We start from the raw sequence: 19756 nt of genomic DNA, 5'->3' as shown, positions 1-19756 counted from the left end.
GGAATTTATGCCCAATATTCTGAGAAAAATCTTGAGTGCCCTACAAGGAACGATGAGTAATAAAAATTTATATACATACCAATTAGCTCACATAAAATCAGCAACCAACTGGGACGAGGCAAAAATAGGGAAAGGAGAGTGTGCGCAACATTCCCTATAATTTTTTATAATTTCATCGAGAAAGCACTACTTTTTTCTACATCAATTTCCTGTATTTTCCCCGGCAGTTTTCCCCATAACCCTAAGAAATTGCTTACTAAAGGTTTTCAATACAGTACATGCATACCAAAAGTGCACATAAATAAAGTTGGGTAAATGGGAACAGAAATCAACCAACTATGAAGAGGCAACACAATCCTCAACATAATAAATTTAATTTTTAGTAAAAATTGTCCAATAACAATTAAAACAATTTCATCATACTAAAGTTTTTATTTTTATGAACAAACAAAATTTGAAAAATGAGACAGTACATAGAAAAATAATATAATATAGCCGAAAATACAGTGCCGTACTTTCGGCGATGCAACTTTAAAAATTTAGCGTGGATAATGAAATATGTCAAATAAATACACCTACGTTAGCAAATGGTTGCTCACCTCCGTAGACAATTCCAAATTGACCCGAGCCGAGGACTTCATCGGGAAATATTTGGTAGAGGGCACTGATATCTGTCACACTGCTTTCCTCCCTCTCTTCCGACTCTGTGGGAATGAAAGAAAGAATTGCTAAGACATTCAGACGACACCACCTCCCTTCAATACACTCCCTTCACACAAACCCTCTTCAGTCAAAACTCCATTTGCAGAGAATCACATGAGTGACCATCAAACTAAAAAGGACACTAATAATTTTCACACCAGCGAGCAGAAAAGAAAGCAGCAGTTGCAATATTATTCATACTAAGTACTAACAAATGATTGCTCAAGGATACATTGCATTGACTATAATTTATGAAAAAATCAAATAAAAAACAAAAGTAATCAAACTTACATTTAAGCAAGCATTCATATCAGGAGATGAGAAGACAAGGGGTACACGTGATTTTCTTTTAAAACAGAATTAGGTACGGAAATTGATAAAAAGAAATATACAAAAAAATATGCACTACTAAATATCCAGCTGGTCTCGTTAGTTTTCTTTACCCAATTTCTGTTCCTAACTCTGTTAAGAACAAAAAATCACTTGTACCCCTTGGCTTCTCACCCCCTCATATATAATATTCAGTTACATAAGCGCGGCTTCACTTTAAAAATGTCATTATAATCAAGTGCAAATGACAAAAATAATAACATCATCAATGGTAGTGCCCCTATTTACTAAATTTACTAACTATTTTGAGCTGATAATTAAAGAGTACGAGGGAATTAGACAGAGCTAGGCAGAACAATTCCACTGCAGAGGAGAGAACAGAGATAAACTAAGCATCCTGAAGAGTTCTGACAGGGTTCCCACTCTACCCGAATAATGAAATTCACGGCTTTTTCCAGGTTTTCACGGTTATTATTCAGGTTTTCACGGTTATTTTTCAGGTTTTCACGGTTATTTTTCAGGTTTTCACGTTTTTTTTTCAGGTTTTCACGGTCTCAATTTCGCTAAATTCACGGTCCGTTAATAAGCCAACAATAAGAAAATCACTGGCCGTATATCAACATAAAATTAACGTACGCGACAAACGCCGTGAATGTTAACGCCGCAATGAAAAGTGATATCTGTTATGACGTGATCTATCGTTTGCAAAATTCAGGGCCGACTTAAGGACCAGCCCAACCGCGCTCTTGCCTGGACGCCGAATACCCTTCGGACCTTCTTCCGTCCGGACACCCGAGGTCCTTTTTTAATTCCTTGCCGAGAGATTGTTTTTTGCGCACGTTGTTAATACTGCACAGTAACCGAATTTCCCCCACCCCAATCTTTCTTATTTAGCGGAAAATATTTTATGAAAAATGTTTATAGATCATAGTACCGTATAAGCTTGTGTAAGAGGCGCACCCCTATTTTGAGGATCGAAGCTATAAAGAAAAAAATTTTTCGACATTTTTTTTATCCAATCGTGCGGTGTTGCAGACGTATGCCTGGAATTTCGACAGTTATCGAAATGTCCTCTTTCAGTACTATTTGAAAGAGGAAATTTTGATAACTGCGGCAATAATAGCGGCATTAGAGGGAGTAGAAAGAGTTCCGATCCTCTCTTTGCATACGCCATCGCTCTACGTTTCTTGTCCTACTCACGAACAATTTTGTTTAAAAGCTCTCGCAGGAGTATTGCAATAGAATTGCAGCCGTGGAAAATTTTAAGGCAAAACACGACAGGCAAATGGCATGAGCTTTCCCAACAGATTGAACAACAATCGGGGCAATCTCAGCGCCGTAGGATAATAACCACGTCGTAGATTTAAGGCCCCTTGCACACACACCATTTTGGACGGCGGGTAAAATATCGGCCGTCCACATTCCAATCGTGAACAATGGGAGAGCATTGGAGCTTGCACACGTACCGACCACACGCCGGCACCGGCAAAATGCCGGTTAGCTGCCGGCTATTGTCACTGTGGATCGCCGACGCCGGCTCAAAAACTTAGCAACGTATCGTTTGACCGGTAAAAATCCGGCATGTGTGCAAGCATCGCTTCGCCGGTAAAATATCGGCCAATATTTTACCGGCCGTCCAAAATCGGTGTGTGTGCAAGGGGCCTAACTGAACTACACTCGGCTCTCCATCAGCTAATGCCTCTGCCGTTTTTTTCCTTTCCGAGACTCCACAGGAAAATATCAAGTTACAGGGGAACAATGGAAACGTGTTTCATCCCTACCCCATTCCACCAACTAACCTTTTTCGGTCTACCAGGTTCAATTCCCCGAGTTTCTGGAGGTCAAATGCTACGTGAGTCACCTTCTGAGCTCGAAGATATCTCGATATCTTTCAGCAATTGTATGACACGCACGAGGTTCTAAAAAGAATTAGACCTAACGCGACGTATATCTTACAGCATTTAAGTTTTTTGAGCTCCAATTGATTGACGCAAAGATTTATAGCTAAAATAAGGCTACTAATATTCAACATAGTCCAAACAGCACAATTTCGGAAGAAACAAGCGTAGCATAAGCGCATTCAAACAAGACGAGACGGACTGGAAACTCAGGCAACGCAAACTGCGTATATCACAGTGCTGCGCCTTCGTCCCTTCGCTTTAAAGGCAACGACGTCACATGCAAGATCGGACGTGTTCTTCCCTTGCTCCTTCGCTCGTGCTTTAAATACGGAAGGGAGGGAGCCCTCTTTCCCTCGACCTCTCCTTCAGCGCTCTTCACTTATAAGCATTTCCGATTTCTTCTATCCACCATTAAGTCCAACAATGAGCACACTCGTTCGAATTTTTTCAACCGCAGGTTTTGACACCAATATTACTATATGCAGTATAAATGCCGCGGGATGCCCACTCGTGGCAATAAATTTAGCGCGCGCTCCGGAGCGAATCACCCCGCGCGATCTTTTCAATGTTCACCTCTGGGGTACCGACGTGACGGCGCGATGCTTGCAAGAAATTCAAACAGGAGCATTTTAAAAATACGTCACTAAGGGAGAAACTCCCCTGCCTGCCGCTTGATTTTGACCCAGGCTTTCAGATGAATGACTCACGCTGAAAACCAAGGCCACTCAGTTCCCCTTGAACTTGCAACCGGTGAAGGGGAGGGGGGAAGATAAGAAGTTTGTGTAAGAGGCGCACCCCCATTTTCGGCTGCAATATCAGGGAAAAAAGGTGCGCCTCTTACACGCGCTTATACGGTAAATCGAAAAACAATTTCATACACCGTATTAGCACAAATGTAAGACGAACACGATTCTAAGACTACCCTCCTTTTTTGGAACTCCACTAGGGGAAAATATTATTCCTAATAACGATACGATTATAAAATGAATGCGGAAAAACGATCAATGCTTTATTTTTTTGGTAGGTTGCCTATGTCCCAGGAAACGCAGGATTTTGGCGAGTAATTAAGATATTCATTAAAGGTTTCAAACAATATTTTAGATATGTTGGTGGTGGTTTTCGGGTATTGCAGTGTAGAAAACATTTTTACTGTGTAAAAATGTTTTCTACACAGCAATACCCGAAAACCACCACCAACATAGATAAAAGAAGCTGTGAAAATCTTCAGACGAAAATTAATACTTTAGATAATAACAGGAATAGTAGTACTTTATCAAGACACATAGGTCATATTGTTAATTCGACCCATATCTCTTTCAAATTCTGAAGAAAAACGCCACCTCACTAAAAAAATGTTTGCTCTCCACTCGGCATTTACACTGCTATTATGAATTTCAGTCTCATGTAAAAATTCTTATCCATCAAACACCATTTCCAGTACACGTATTGAAGAGAGCAATGTGCATGTTGTGCCTAAAACAACCACATTCGCCGGCGCAGTGACTGGTTGTGAGATGGATGACGATGGAAGACCAAAAATAGTCTATTACTTGAATTGTTCCTGTCTAATGAATATATTTTTAATATAATTGATAGAGATGGGTCAAAAAGAACTGAACTGCCAAAACGAACTGGATACTGAAATGAACCGGTTCGAAAATGAACCGTTCTCTAAAACACCCTGTTCACTGTTCATGTCGGCACTGCACAATTGCGGCGTACTCGGTACAGTAGGTATGATCATCAAGAGGCATTTTGAACTGCAGCTTACTCGAGCAAGTGCGTTGTGGGTACAACAGATGGCGGTTACGAGGGAGGCCATCCAAGGCCGCCGAAGTGCGTCGTAGATGACAGAGCCCCTCCCCTTCTTTCTCTACTATTCCCCTCCGATAGCCACTGAACGGTTCGTTCCAACTAATATTTGAACTGATATTTAAAATATTAGTTCTTTCGAACCGTTCGTTCCAACTAATATTTGAACTGATATTTAAAATATTAGTTCTTTCGAACCGTTCGTTCCAACTAATATTTGAACTGATATTTAAAATATCAGTTCGTTCGAACCATTCGAAATATTAGATCAAATATTAGTTTCCTCGGGGCGTTCAGTTGGGATATCGCGTTCATTTTGATTTCGTATTTTGAACATTTGTGGATCTGTGGATGCATTTCCAAAAATATTGTTTAAAACGTGATTCATGAACTCAGGAAACGATTGAATTCATGATTGTGGGACATTTTTTTCGGTCCCTTTACCAAGTTGATATTTGGACTTACTTTTTGGCGCCTACGATGAAATTTTTTAATGTGGATGCATCTCCAAAAATATTGTTTAAAACGCGATTCATGAACTTAGGAAACGATTGAACTCATGATTGTGGGACATTTTTTTCGGTCCCTTTACCAAGTTGATATTTGGACTTACTTTTGGGCGCCTACGATGAAATTTTTTAATGTGGATGCATCTCCAAAAATATTGTTTAAAACGCGATTCATGAACTTAGGAAACGATTGAACTCATGATTGTGGAACATTTTTTTCGGTCCCCTTACCAAGATGATCTTTGGACTTAGTTTTTGGCGCCTACGATGAAATTTTAATTTTTTAAGTGCACTGTATTGTGCAATGTGGATGCATCTCCAAAAATGTTGTTTAAAACGCCTTACGATACCACACTAAGCTTTCATGTACTCTAAACGTATGATAAACAATATTTTCTACCGAATGACCCTACCTGTTCACTATGAACCGATATTTTGAACTGTTCTTTTTACTGAACAGGATCAAAGTGAACGGTTCATAAAAATGAACGGTTTAACCCACCTCTAATAATTGAGGTAGTGTGTAAAGCGTGAACAATGTTGCGTTAATCGTCAGTGGCACGCCCACATGGATCTTCGCCTTCATATCTCTACTTGTTTTCTCCAGGTAGCTCACTCTACTCCCCCACCCCCCTACCGTCATGTGCTAGCGGAAAACCCAAGGCGCTCTGCAATATTCACGCGCATCTAGCCCGGATTCTTTTCTTCGTGTTCAATTATTTTCAGTCCATCTCTTAAAATTCTCAATAGTTTCTTCGGAGGGGCCATGGTCCGAAGACGAATAAAATTAAACTAGTGAAAATGAAACCTGACTTTATTAAACCCACATGGAAAACACTCGGTGGTTCGAAGTCCAGCCACCCTGGAAAGTAGGGAACCACTCGAACGAGGTGAACTTCGGAACTGATGCTATCGCGTACGGGGGTACGCAGAGCATACTGCAGAAGGCGAAGCGTGACCATATGACTGCGCCATGTAATTTTTTACCCTAAAGACACCATTCTTTTCGTCACCCTTCGTCAGTAATTCTGACAAGTGAGACTTATATCATAACTCGTAAATTGATAACTGATAACAACCTGATATCATCCAAAAAAGGCTATTCGGGCTTCCAGCTGGGTGGTCTCCCTCCATTCTGCCGACGTTTCGGAACACGAGTCGGGTTCCATCCTCAGGGCTAATGGTGAGTCATCGGCAGAATGGTCGAAACGTCAGCAGAATGGAGGGAGACCACCCAGCTGGAAGCCCGAATAGCCTTTTTTGAACATATTCGCCGGGAAAGCATCAGATTTTACTTAACCTGATATCATGTTTTCGGAACAAAATGCCGAATTAACTGCCGAGAAGCTCAGCTACGAGGATATCGCGTTTCGCCAAAAATCTCCATCGTATTTTTCAATCTATTTCCTTGCTTAAAATACGTCGCGTTTGGTCTCATTTTTTTTTTATTACGTGCAAGTTACTAACATTTCAATCTAATAAAAGCATAATAGCAATTGCTGAATATCATTTTTAAATACCTTTTGGGCTAATAGGTGACTTGTTCTCGTGTAAATCGATATTTTTTTCGATGCTAAGGTCTTCGTAATACCATCCCTGCGCGAGCTGGGACCTTTTTTTTATTTTGAAGAAGAGGAAAGCGTCAGAAGGGGGGAGGCGAATGCTGAATGGTAGGGGATAAAGGATCTTGGGAAATGCGCTAATGTTACTTTCCCACGGCACTGAGCTTCTCCCAATGGTAGTTCCATCTCTTGGGGAAGATTCCAACTATGTGCTTGTCGTTATTAGCCATAAATGACACATTGTATTTATTTCGTCTCATTTTCGTCAATCGATGGATGCGGGAAAATTATGAGTCGGAACCACCATCTTCAAACGATCAATGCGAGAAACGATACTTCGGGGAACGATAGATGCGAGAAAAAAATACATTGTCTATAAGGAACTTTATTTGGGACCAGAAACGGCGAACGATCAATGCGGGAACGATAGATCGAGGTTCCACCGTATAACTTTTCTTTTGAAAGCGGCAGTGTAATGACTTCTTTTCTCTGCTATCATAATACATACTCTGAAACCATAACTGTATCGATCTCTCAAATCAGAGGCAAATCATGTTCCCTTCATACCGCTGCTCTGGGAAAAATGGAAGGACTTTGTAGCAGTTTAGAGTAGTACTAGTAGCAGTAGAGTCGCCCGGTTCAAACGCAGGGAGCGTAGTGTCCACAGCGCATAGCAGGTTGTCAAGGTTAGCGGTCTTCCAATCACAGGATTGAAGGTGTTGAATAAACGTTCAAATTTTTTGACACAAAGGCCATCTAGATTTAGTTTCGAAAGTGGTCGCTGCAGCCAGTGGGAAGCCTAATTGGGTGGAAGGGGGACTAAGCAGTGACCGAGGGAGGGGAAACCAAGCCAGTCGAGGAAAGTAAACAAGCTGATGAGAAGTGGTGTCATATTTCAGGAGGGGGGAGAGAAAAGGCCTGCGCTGGGAAAAGATGTTTTTTTTTCTTCAGGCAACATTCGTTCCCACGCTTTTCTGACACATGCGACGATGCTCGCCACAATGAATAGAAGTGCGCTCACTACGAACGACGTTGAAAATTTCTGGGAAGGTATTATTATCAAGATTGAGAGATTTTTAAGGTTTTAGGACGAAATTCACGGCTTTTTCCAGGTTTTTTCACTGTAGACGAAATTCACGGCTAATTCACAGTTTTAAGGTTTTCACGGTTGAGTGGGAACCCTGTCTGAGGATACACAGGGCGAGGATGTCTTATACATCACGGGAGCCAACAGGAAAAATTCAAAAGTAGAAAGTATCATTATTTTGAGAAAAACATACTGCAGCCAGAAAGTACTTGTATGACATCATATCCCATAGGTACAGTATCCTATGGTACAGTTCATCAATAGTCAGATTGTATTGCGGCATTTTGATTTCAGATCAGATAGTGTTTTGTCTGATGTTTTCATGAGTGAGTTGATGTATCCATGTTTGTTAATGTGTTTCACGTTCCTTTTATGTCTGCATATGTTTCTGATGGTGTAACAGTGGAAATATGGGCAACTGGCCTGTGAATGTTAATAAATAAAAAATAAGGGTGACTTACTACTGCCGCTGACACTGATCGAGGAGCCAGTGGTGGTGCTTCCCCCAGGGGTGCCTTCGCTCGTGCCGTTGGAGCCTGTGGCAACGGTGGAAGACGATGAAGAGTGCACGGGCATGAGGGCCCTGCGAATTGCCACTTCCCACCCCATGGCCAGCTGCAACCCCACGCCCGACTCGGGAGGCGGGGCTGACTGGGCAGATCCACCCCCGGGCGAAGATGACTCATCCCCACCCTCTTCCTTCTCACCCACAAAGTAGTCGACAGTAGCCGTGCGCAGCTCAAAACAGTGCACCATCTCGCCTGCAAAGTAGAAGGAATTGATTGACTGCAAACACTGACACACCCTTACATCAGGAGGTAATTCATGCGATTTTGTTTCAAGATGGACATTAAGTATCATGTTAAGGGTATGTTAAAATGGTTAAATTAATTTATGACTAGTTAAGAGATTATGCTCCACTGTTGTAATTTAAAGGATAATGAGGAACTTGCATGGGTCGTAGATTGCTCTAAAAACTATTTTTAATAAATCAAATGGATACATTAGCTCGCAAAAATACCTTCAGTTTCTCCATTCAACATCAAAAGAAATAAAAAAATTGCATTTAAAATCGAGAAAAATTTCTCTGAGCCGACCACTGCGCGAAGACACCCGAGCGTTGCCGAGGCCAGGCGTGACGTCATAGGTGCCTAAACAACCGTAGGGAGTAGGGAAATACGCTGAGCGCATGGTGTAAAATTTGTTTTGAGGGAGTATTTAGCCGCTCATCGTCACTTTATTTTGTTCTGTTATTCTTGGGCAAGTTTTCCTATTGCTATTGTGCCTAGATTATTACTTGGGATATTAATAATGCGGCATCAGGATGATGAAGTACAAGCGTTTCACTTCGTATGTTTTAGTGATCGGAAAAATGGATGATAACGTTGCCACTCGTTCGAATAGTACACCTGAATTTCATCTACATCTACATAATGCCCCGCAAGCCGCCTAAAAGGCGTGTGGCATGGGGTGTTAGGACACCAGCCTTTTTTTAGGACACCAAAAATTGATGCCACGACCCTCATGGAATTTGTTAAGACAAATTATTGCTATACCTCGGCGGCAAATCGAGTTGTAAAAGAAACTTTTAATACTGGAGGATAACAATCGTAAGCTGTGCTGTTGACATTAGAGTAAGCTGTGCTGTTGAATTTCGCAACACCGAATTATCGGAGAAGGTAGTCCTATCCGTCCTACGGTACGAATTCACTGCAAAACAGTCTGCACACAATCCACATGTAAGATCGCGAATCGGTTCCGCTGCCAACACACACACAAGCTATAACCTATTTCAATAATATAGGTAAATCCATAAACAATATACTAGCATATACCATAAAAATATAGTGGGAAATAGGCAAATACTCTTATCAAAAACTGGATGTCACTGTCACATTCTTATATTCATCACGTACAACTTACAATAACAGAACTCGTTATGATGAAAACCACTATTTATTCACTGATTTAAACCCTTAAATTAGCCCACACGAGTGACACAGGTGACTTTTCTCACTACTATTCGTTGAAATAATGGAATAACAAACTTCACTCACAGTTTTTATTTCAATAGCGTTATCGTGAAATGTCATATCTACGGTGAACAACGGAGATTAGCACGCCACTGACAATTTTTACACTACTGTTAGACATTTATCGATAGCGTAATAGCACTTTTTACAATTCAATCACGATGGAACACTGATAACTCTAGGCCGATATTTTTCAACCTTGTCAAACTTTGTGCATTACAACCACTGGCACTGTGATTATTAGTAGTAGCTTAACGGGAGATGTCACGTTGAAAATAACACTATTTTGGCACAAAAATGTTCCTAGATGTCTCCAATCAGCGAGCAAAAGTTGCATTGACTGGAATTCACCCCATAACACAAGCACATACAGTCCTAAACGACGAATTCTCCGGTACCTACGAATAAACGGATGAAGTTATTGTATATAAAAGCTAAGCGGGCATTAGTAAACATCAAAATCGTTCTAATTACATACTTAAATGAATGATATGCCGTCGATAACATCAACTTACAATTAACGTATCCCCCTTCCAATGGCCGTGGCTCAGACTCCTACAACGATGTTATTTAGGTATTATAAAATTTTTGGTTTAACTGCTGCAGTTTTATATTTTATGCCCTTACTCAGATATTAATATTATAAATAATGCAAAATATGAGGGCTTCCAAGCCTCTATCGTCAGATATTTATCTTTAAATATAAAATAATCAACACGTCTAACAAACGAAGCTCTCACAACTGCTGGCAACTATTACAAACAATCACAACAATAGCTTCGCTTGATGTTTAGGCACCTTTGACGTCATCGAGGCTTCGTCGGCAGTGGCTTGGGGGGGGTGAGGGAGTTTTTCCCGCGCTTTAAAATTCGTTATATTTATCATTAAATATCTCGCGAAGGAAAACTCAGATTTACATGCGGTTTTCTTTGTTGTATTCAGAAAATAATTTTCTGTCCGCCTGTGAAATAAAAAAAATTCATGCAAGTTCCCCATTATAACCTTTACTGTAATTTAAAGAATAATAATAAACTTTACTGGAAATTAAAATTTTGTTTTTAACTAAGCATACCCAATCCCTGATTAACACAACTGATTTGTTCCATTAAAAGAGAAAGGAAATTGAAACAGCACAATTTGAGTCACTAAGTTCCATAATGAAGTGGGACAAAAAGTAGAAAAGGAGAGTGTATTCAAATCACAATTAACATAATAGTAGTCTAACGTTAACTAATGGTCTTAATTCATCCCGAGACACTTTCACAAATTTCACACCACAGCAATTAGGGTACTTTAGGGAGGGTTTCTGAAAATATTTTAATGGAGTAATAACGCTTTACAGACGATTTAGCATCAATCCTAGATGGCTAACAGCAAGTGAAAAATCATTAATTTTGTTCCCGAGACATTTCATATTGAGATAAATCACAGTTACACCTTTTCAATAGTTCTTTCTCGAGTTTGGTCTCCTAGTCAGGAGTAGTCAAAGAAGTGGGACAAAAAGTAGAAAAGGAGAGTATATTCACATCACAATTAACGTTATAGTAGTCTAAAAATGCACATTATCCACTGAGAAAATATTTAAGATGTTATTGGTTCTTTGTTGATTAATTTAATATTTCTGAACTGTGCAACACTTCTAAAATAGTATAGTGTATAATATTTATTGGGATGTGCAGTATTTCTGTGTAATACATAATATTAATGTGCATACCAGCAGGCCACCCGGTGTTGCTTGGGAAGGATAGTACACAGAGAAGTAGGAACTTGGATTTCATAATAATATAGGATTTTAATGTTTCCTCTTGTAGCTTGTCAAGAGCTGTGCCTATCTGGCAGGATGTCCAAGTGCGGAAGTTGTATGATGTGACGTAAAAAACCGTATTAAGAAAATGATGTTAAGGACATGTCGGACGCAACCAAAAGTAGCACCATGGGATTCAAGACCATAATATACACCTATGTAATAACTTTGGTTGCAATCCATGAAGCTGCATGGAAATGCATAGCAGACAGATAAACAGACAAACTCTTTTATCTGCATATAGTAACTCATGCAGTATGTAGCTAGCTCCTTATAAACTATGTTACATCTCATCAAAAGAGCATTAAGTCAATGAAGTTTATTTGGATAAAATTATCTCATTTTTCCATTATTCCTGATGGATTATGATGTATGGAATGGTAAAAATGATGCATAAGGATCTAATTTCTGAGTTTCATTCTAACATATAAGGCACATACAGACAGGAGGCCTTAAACAACATTGTGAAATGAGGAAGAGGGGCAATCACTTACCTCCAGAGCCAGTCCTTGCAGGTTCCACAGCCAATATCTCAGAGAGGGGGATCTCCTTGTAGTACTTGCTGCCAGTTTCACTTTGGAATAGTGTTAAGGATTTGGTGTCCAACCGCCAGTAGTGCCTCTTCCGCTACAAGACAGAGTAAGTCTAAAGGTCACATTCTTGATTCAAATCTCGCCAAAAGATTGACAAAAATAGATACACTGAATGGGTATCAAAATAAGCATAACATTGAAAGGAAAGTGGCAAATTTACCATTGATGTACGATTTGATTCCAGATTAAACAGTGGAAAAAAGTTATGATAGAAGAACAGGCACATTTACATAATTTTCCTCACTTCAATAAAACTTAGACCATCCAAGGTTTCAATAGATAACTGTCATTCTCAATGTGAGAGAATGCCAAGGGTAAAATGACAGTTATCTGTTGAAACAGACATGGGTGTAATTTAATGACTGGGGGTAGTTATCCCACTCCCTCTGGCAAGACCAATACCCATTTTATGTACGTGAAAATCCAACTTTATTAAAAATCTTTGTTTTATTTTGTTAAGTTTATAATGCCAGTTTATTAAGTCATTTCAATGACATCCCAGCACCATGGGTACTCCAGGATTTTGGATTCTATATTAGGGATACTTGACCACAGTTGATATCTAAACCTGGACCTCTTTTCATTGAGGTTAATAAATTTTCAAGTCTTGATCTTCTCCGAAATCTTAGCATTAAAAAAATAACCTCATCAATAGGGTTTGCAGTGAAGTGCCCAAACTATAAGAAACCACATGCCTTGATGATGCATTCATTAAATAAAACTGGAATGCATAATTGCAAATAAGAGAAAACTGTATCCCTGAAGCTCCAAAGGAAGCACACCAGAGTCAAGATTTTAAGACTGCAGAACAGTCAAGCAACTTGAGAGAAGGGATGGCACAAAACAGAATCTAATTTGGCTGTGAAATATTTGTTTACTAGAGACTTACTGTTAATCATACTGTGGTGTCAATATTACATAATATTAGCTCCCATTTCAAGGTACCTTTGAATAAGAATATCATCAATAAAACTGTGATAAATGGATTCCAAATTTTTACTCACTCTTTCATTTCCAATACAATTACAAATATTAGTGATTCTGAAATTAGTGTTTCTGTGTAAAAAAGCAACATTTATGCTATAATTATCATCTCATTATTATAAAAAATACATGAAATATGATGATTCTATGGGGTTCAGGGACTCAGAATCACCACTTCAAGTTATAACTTCTAGATTCTACACATAAAATCAAAGACGAATTGCACTACATGTTACTACCTTACGTTCATCGTAAAAATTAGCTTTGAAATTATCTACTTTTAACTCTATTGACTGTATTGCAAGACTAGTTTAGCAATTGTCCTGCATCTGTTGGTAAAATTCAATTAATTAATTAATTGCATGAATAAAAATTTGAAAATAGGAAAGCGCAAATTTAAGATTATGTGAAAAAATCGAGTTGAATCACCATAGCATTCATTTATATAGAATTCATGGAATCATAATCGTTAACAGGGGAATCAAAATGAGATAATAAGAATAGGGATAAACTTGTGATAATTTGACTAACAGTGATGAATTAAATCAATTACTAATGAATGAAACAGAATGATGGTAGATGACCTTAACCAACCAAGCAGCAAGGGACACAAACAAGAAAAATGAAAACAACAGCATGCATTGAACGCCAATCCATCAGGAGATAAAGGCCATCGACACAATGGGAGAAGGGGCAACGCACCATTCGGTCCTTGTTGGTGCTGTGCACCATCCACCCCTCCTTAATGACCTTGGAGCCTCTCCGCTTGGTGTGCTTCACTGACTGCACAATCCTCATGAGTGGGATGTTGTTGCTCGGGACGGAGCTGTCGGAGATGTGACCAAGAACACAAGTCGTTGCAGTACAAGCTACCACCACCATCACATGCGCAACAATGTGACACAAAACACACAAAAATGGAAAGGGGGGAGGTCCTCCAACTCCACAAGGGCTTCTTAAACTGTGCAATTTTGGTGCTTCAGGACCAGCCATGGCAAAATTAAGCAACTTCCCCTTCTTTTACTATCTTACTACTGACTCAACAGTAACTATCCCGGTGGGCACACCATTTAATACAACTACATAATGTGTTCCTGAAAATGTGCACGGAAGACACGATGCATGAACCTCAAGCCATTAAGTTTCATTTGAATTAAGGGGAAACCTTCCCAGGAAGCAAAACATACAAAATCTCACCTTATAACCCATTTACCGAACTGTTGCAAGAAGCAGTGGCATAACTAGGAATATGTTTTGGGGGGGATGAGATGGCCTGGGGCAGGAAAATTTTTGAAAAATGACATGTCTGAATGTTTACATTTTACATCATTTTGGCTCTAAAAATTTAAATTTAAGCAGATGCAGTTCTTATATTTCAAAACTAGGCAATATTTTTAAATAACTTTTTTATTTCTCTGATGCTTTGGGGGTTACTATCCCCCTCATCTCCCCCCATAGTTACGCCACTAGCAAGAAGCTATGCCAGCATGCCAAAATTGCATGTCCAAATAACATCTCTGGTGCAGGGATGTGGATTTTTTGCGGATTGCATTCAAACTGAGAGCTTTAGCTTAAACTACCCCAAGACCCAGGGGAATGATTTTTTGAATGCACAATAATGCACACATGGCGAAAAACAAAATCTAATTAAGATAAGGAAGGACAACCACATAATAAACTATCAACCATCCAATGCAGGGAAAAATCTAAATGTTCCATTAATATTCACAAAAAATGAAAGCATAAAAAAAGGGTCATGTGGATATTGTTCAGTATCAAGAATATTTTTCTACACATCTGTACACACACAGTCAATGACAGCAGTGATTTAAGCGACTGACGATGAGAACCAGTAAAACCAGGAAGTTGAGATCTCCCTGCTTAGAATGAAAAAATGGAGATGGATTAAGACATTAGAAACAGCAATGGTGCAGGGAAAAATAAAAATTATGTGAAAGCCGTCATAAATCAGGTAGCTTTAGAAAGATCAATCCTTATCATTGTATAAACATAGTGCTATTTGTCTTCATAGCAAATAAAGGAATTAATTCAAGTACCAGGGTCTCAACTAGCCTGGGGTTATTCCCCTACCTCTCTATTCATCTTTCCTCTCTATTTTTCTTTTTCTTTTTTATTTTATTCTCAATCCACCAAATACAGCTCATATTAGCCATTTTAAATCGGGGTAATCAACAAATTTAACAAGTAAACGTACATGAACAACCATGCTCTGGACAGGGGAAACCTACCCAGGTGGGACTCGAACCCGCGACCTTTTGTTTGGCAGGCGAGGATGTTACCCCGCCACCACCGAGACTGGCTAGCCTTAGTCATACAGATTGGTAAGGATTAGAGGTGGGTCGAATAGCTGATTTCTCGAACTCGAATATCGAATTTGAATATTAAATCATTGCTCGAATATTCGAATACCTCGAATACTAAACGATGAATGCGGGAATGTTTGACTCGGTTGCCTATGCAGCAGGAAACACAAGATTTTGGGGAGTAATTTTGATTACCTTTAAAGGATTCGAACAGGAATTTAGCTGGAATATTAGGTAAATGGAATATTTTAATTTTATGGAAACAATTGCACATATAGTTGATTCAATCTCTTTCAAATATTCTAAGGGGACACACCACCTCGCAAAAATGATTGCATGCCGTCTCGGCTTTTACACTGCTACGATGGATTTCTGTCTGATTTATACATTCTTATCTACCAAACGCCATTTCAGCAGCACGCCCATCTGATACTCGGCTTCATCCAACTTCTTATTTTCAGCAGGTAGCTCGCTTTACCCCCACTCCTGCTGTCAAGTGCTAGCGGACAATCTTAGGCGTTTTGCAAAATACACGCGCTTCTCCACCGGAGTCATGACCCTTCTGCCGCTTCACATCTAATCAACAATAAGTAAACCCCCATCTTTATTTCCCATGAATAATTTGCCCCTTGCAGACCTCAGGCACTTCCACTGTCATTCAAGGTGTGCCCTTCCATTTGAAACCCTTAACCCTCGACAGAGCCACACTGTTTTTGAGAAAAATTCATTGTTTCCCCAGAAATTCTAAAATTCTATGGTGCAGAGCATACGGCAAAGCTTTGTGATTTGCAGTGCAGTGGATGTTTTACATCCTCTTGTGTGTGCATCAAACTTGATAACAAAATGTTTTTTCTGCTCTGTAGGGACTGCTACCTAGATTCATAATTTCTAAGCATCGAAAAATTAGTAATACTGTATCTTTTACACTATGTTAACTTGTCATGATAGCCAGCAGGGGGAATGATGGGGCGGCTGCCCCCCCTATAAGCAATATTCAATTTAGTTCAAAACGAAATTTTTTAACAAATTTTCTTAAAATCCAAGAAAAGTGATATTAGTATTAAACATATAATAAAAATAGAAATATTTTTTATGAGCAAATAATTTTAAAAACCAATAAAGTGCAATTATAGTTTTCTTGAAATTTTGGTTTCATAAGGTTTTCTGTGTTACAATTTGAATGACTACATCTTGCCCCCCTGTAGTTTCGATCCTGTGTACGCCCTTGTAACATATCCCTTTGGTATTCTTTTAAGAAAGTTGTTACGAAGTAAGGTCCCATAACCTTACTTCATAACAACAAAAAACGTCATAATAAATTTGTTCCTAATACTGTCTGTTGCATACAGACATATCAAGGGATGGTTTTCATGGTTAATTCGTCACATGATGTGTTGTCACATGTTCACTATTTCAATAGCACACTACCCCCAGTTTTATAACATTCTTGATGAACTCAGAAGAAAAATATTAAATCTTGATAAACATAAAGTGACTAGAAACTACAGGTGAAATGCACATCCTACAATCTGTTTTGAAAAGAGGGTTCTTAAACATCATAGCCAACTACCCTTCACTGGACAGGTCCACACCCAACTGTCCACAATCAAACACATACAGACACAAAAAAGCGTTAAGCACTGACAATGTAAGATGATCACTCAAATTAACCTTCTATCTGTTGCAAGTCGCATGATAACAAAAGAAAAATGAATAGTAAGAACTGAGGGAATGGAGAAGCCTAATCCATCACCTTGGGATATATAAGGCAACTGATATAGCAAATGAGTTCCCTGCCATTCTGAGCATTCATTATACTGAGCTTCCATGGTAAAAGTTAGAATGGAATTCACAGTCAAGAACAGCTGCTCAAGCATCTTCAACAACTCTTACTTGACCCCAATTTTTTATCATGAATCTTATAGGAGTCAATCAGTGATATTCACTCATAGTTGTCGCATTCACCATCAGTACGCGTCAGTCCTTTCAGACACTCCACATCAAACACAAAAGATAAATGTCATATCGTGGGAGACCATAAAAAGCAAATGCAGACAATCACTCACCTCATTGCACGATCCCTTTTCACTTTCTCATCGCCATCAATGTCCCGGTTGGGAATCGAATCCTGTCCATTGAGAGGAGAGAGAGCAAACCATTAATAGAAACATTCTGCAAATTGTAAAAAATGGTTTTTGACGTATTGCAAATAGAACTCAAGACAGAAAAAAATTACCATTAATTCATCTTCTCAAGATAACTTAAAAGAGAATGGGGAAATAAGACAATAGGGAAGAGTTTTTTTAGAGAGAAGAGTAGGGAAGAGACCTATTTTTCCAAAATCCCCTCTTGGTTGAAGAAAAACTTTACGTTTTTGGTGATAGTTATACACATTTCACCCTTTTATCATTTAATCCCAGATCCCTCGGAATACAATGCTAGTAATTTTTGATCAGTGCAACCCATAAATGCCCCTATACATGGCGAATGATTCAGCATGATCATGCACATGATCATTCACCCTGTATGACAGAACAATTCACAAATAAACCTTCATGCGCATGACCATTCAGTGAAAATAAGAACATGTTCTATTTTGCTCGCATGATCCTGTGAATGATCACGTGATAATTCAGCATGATCATTCGCATGGATCATTCGCTGTGTATAGCGGCCTTAAGCAAAGTAACTCCCCTAAAACTCCATTCCTACTGCAGAGAGGAAGCGTAAGCTCACCGAATGAGACAATGTGTGCTACTGTTGCCATCATGTAAGTCACCTGTCTTTTCTCACTTACACTGCCAAGGACATCCCCGTTGGAGCAGGGGGACGATGAGGAGTTGCCATCGCTGCCAGGGGAGACTACTGACGAGCGACCCATTGCAGGAGAGGGGCTGTGGTCCCGCTCGTCACCGTCCCCTCCACCCCTCTCCCCTCCCTCCGAGTCACCCCCATCCGAGTACGGCTCGCCACCACTACCCAGTGCACCGCTACCACCCCCTGCAAAAAAAATCAATTATTCCCTGCCTTCAAGCACTGGGACCACTTTGAAAAATACCCACAGAGATAATTGTCATGAATAAACAGGATTCTTGAATGGTCAGTGTTACTGCAATTACAGCAATGTTAGACAATTTTCAGGCATGATCAATCCCGAATAAATTCTTTAGCGCTCTTCAAACTTCACTAGAATACCCTGAGTGTTTGGTAAAAAAATTAAGGACTGCTTAACTCATTAAATTACCCACAGAATTTGTTTTTTTTCCTATAATTAAGCTCCCATTTTTCACTCAGCTATCATATGACATCGATGAAGACCAAAGATAACAGTTGAATGGCAAACATGTGTTTCTGCCATGCCTCATGTCTGTTTCCCTTATTTCCTACCGTTCAATCTTGAATTAATATATTATTTCTCGCTCCTATTGCAATGGTAGCCTTAATTTTACAGTTACCGTAGACTCTTGTTAATACGAACAACATTTTTACAAAGTTCTCATTATTACAAAGCAAATTGTTGGCTCCGACACATAAGGCCAATCCAATCCATAGAAAAAGAAAGATATTTACGAAATTTTTGTTACTACAAAATTACGAACCTCAGTCCCGGTACCAGAGGTTACAAAACGACTTTTATTGTGAAGTTCCATGAATAAGCAATGACATTTAGAAAGATATACATGATGATAAGTCATAATCATTGCATAAAATTTAAATTCTCCTCGTGAACTGTGCTCAAGAGCATCAATTATGGTTCTCTCTTCAGGAGGAGATACTTCAGTATCCATGCAACATCATATAAAAAGCTTCATTCTGGTGGAATCATGGTGACCCACTCAGTACTGCTCGTAAATTGGATGTACATTAAGTCCCCTTCCCACGAACATTTGATTTATGAACTTTCAGAAGTACGAAAATTCGAAAAATTCAAGCGTGCCTTAAATTTCAAATTTGGTGCCTTTGGAGTAGGCCGATGCCACGCGGTGTGGTGTAGAGGAACAACTTAGGGCCTAATCTGAACGAAGTATCATTTTCTCTGTTATGAAGTCAGGAACTGTTCAACGTTGTACCGTTCTTCCTTTCGTTTTTTTGGCTGCAGTTGTGTCGCGGGCAAA

At 39.3% G+C, this 19756-nt stretch overlaps 1 protein-coding gene across 1 annotated transcript in view; it reads right to left on the bottom strand.

Annotated features, from left to right (window-relative positions):
• LOC124167582 (serine/threonine-protein kinase D3) overlaps window positions 1–19756 on the bottom strand; it is a 52722-nt gene that overhangs the window by 17138 nt on the left and 15828 nt on the right. The window contains exons 7-12 of the mRNA XM_046545555.1: window positions 18439–18641; window positions 17708–17769; window positions 14020–14143; window positions 12235–12367; window positions 8365–8664; window positions 600–704 (exon numbers count right to left, since the gene is read on the bottom strand). Coding sequence (XP_046401511.1) covers window positions 600–704; window positions 8365–8664; window positions 12235–12367; window positions 14020–14143; window positions 17708–17769; window positions 18439–18641 — 927 coding nt within the window. The remainder of the gene's footprint in view (window positions 1–599; window positions 705–8364; window positions 8665–12234; window positions 12368–14019; window positions 14144–17707; window positions 17770–18438; window positions 18642–19756) is intronic.

The sequence above is a fragment of the Ischnura elegans genome, chromosome 11 (assembly GCF_921293095.1).
Source record: "Ischnura elegans chromosome 11, ioIscEleg1.1, whole genome shotgun sequence".
Classification (NCBI taxonomy): domain Eukaryota; kingdom Metazoa; phylum Arthropoda; class Insecta; order Odonata; family Coenagrionidae; genus Ischnura; species Ischnura elegans.
The sequence above is the reverse complement of the archived record's forward strand: the minus strand, read 5'-3'. Positions and strand labels throughout refer to the sequence as shown.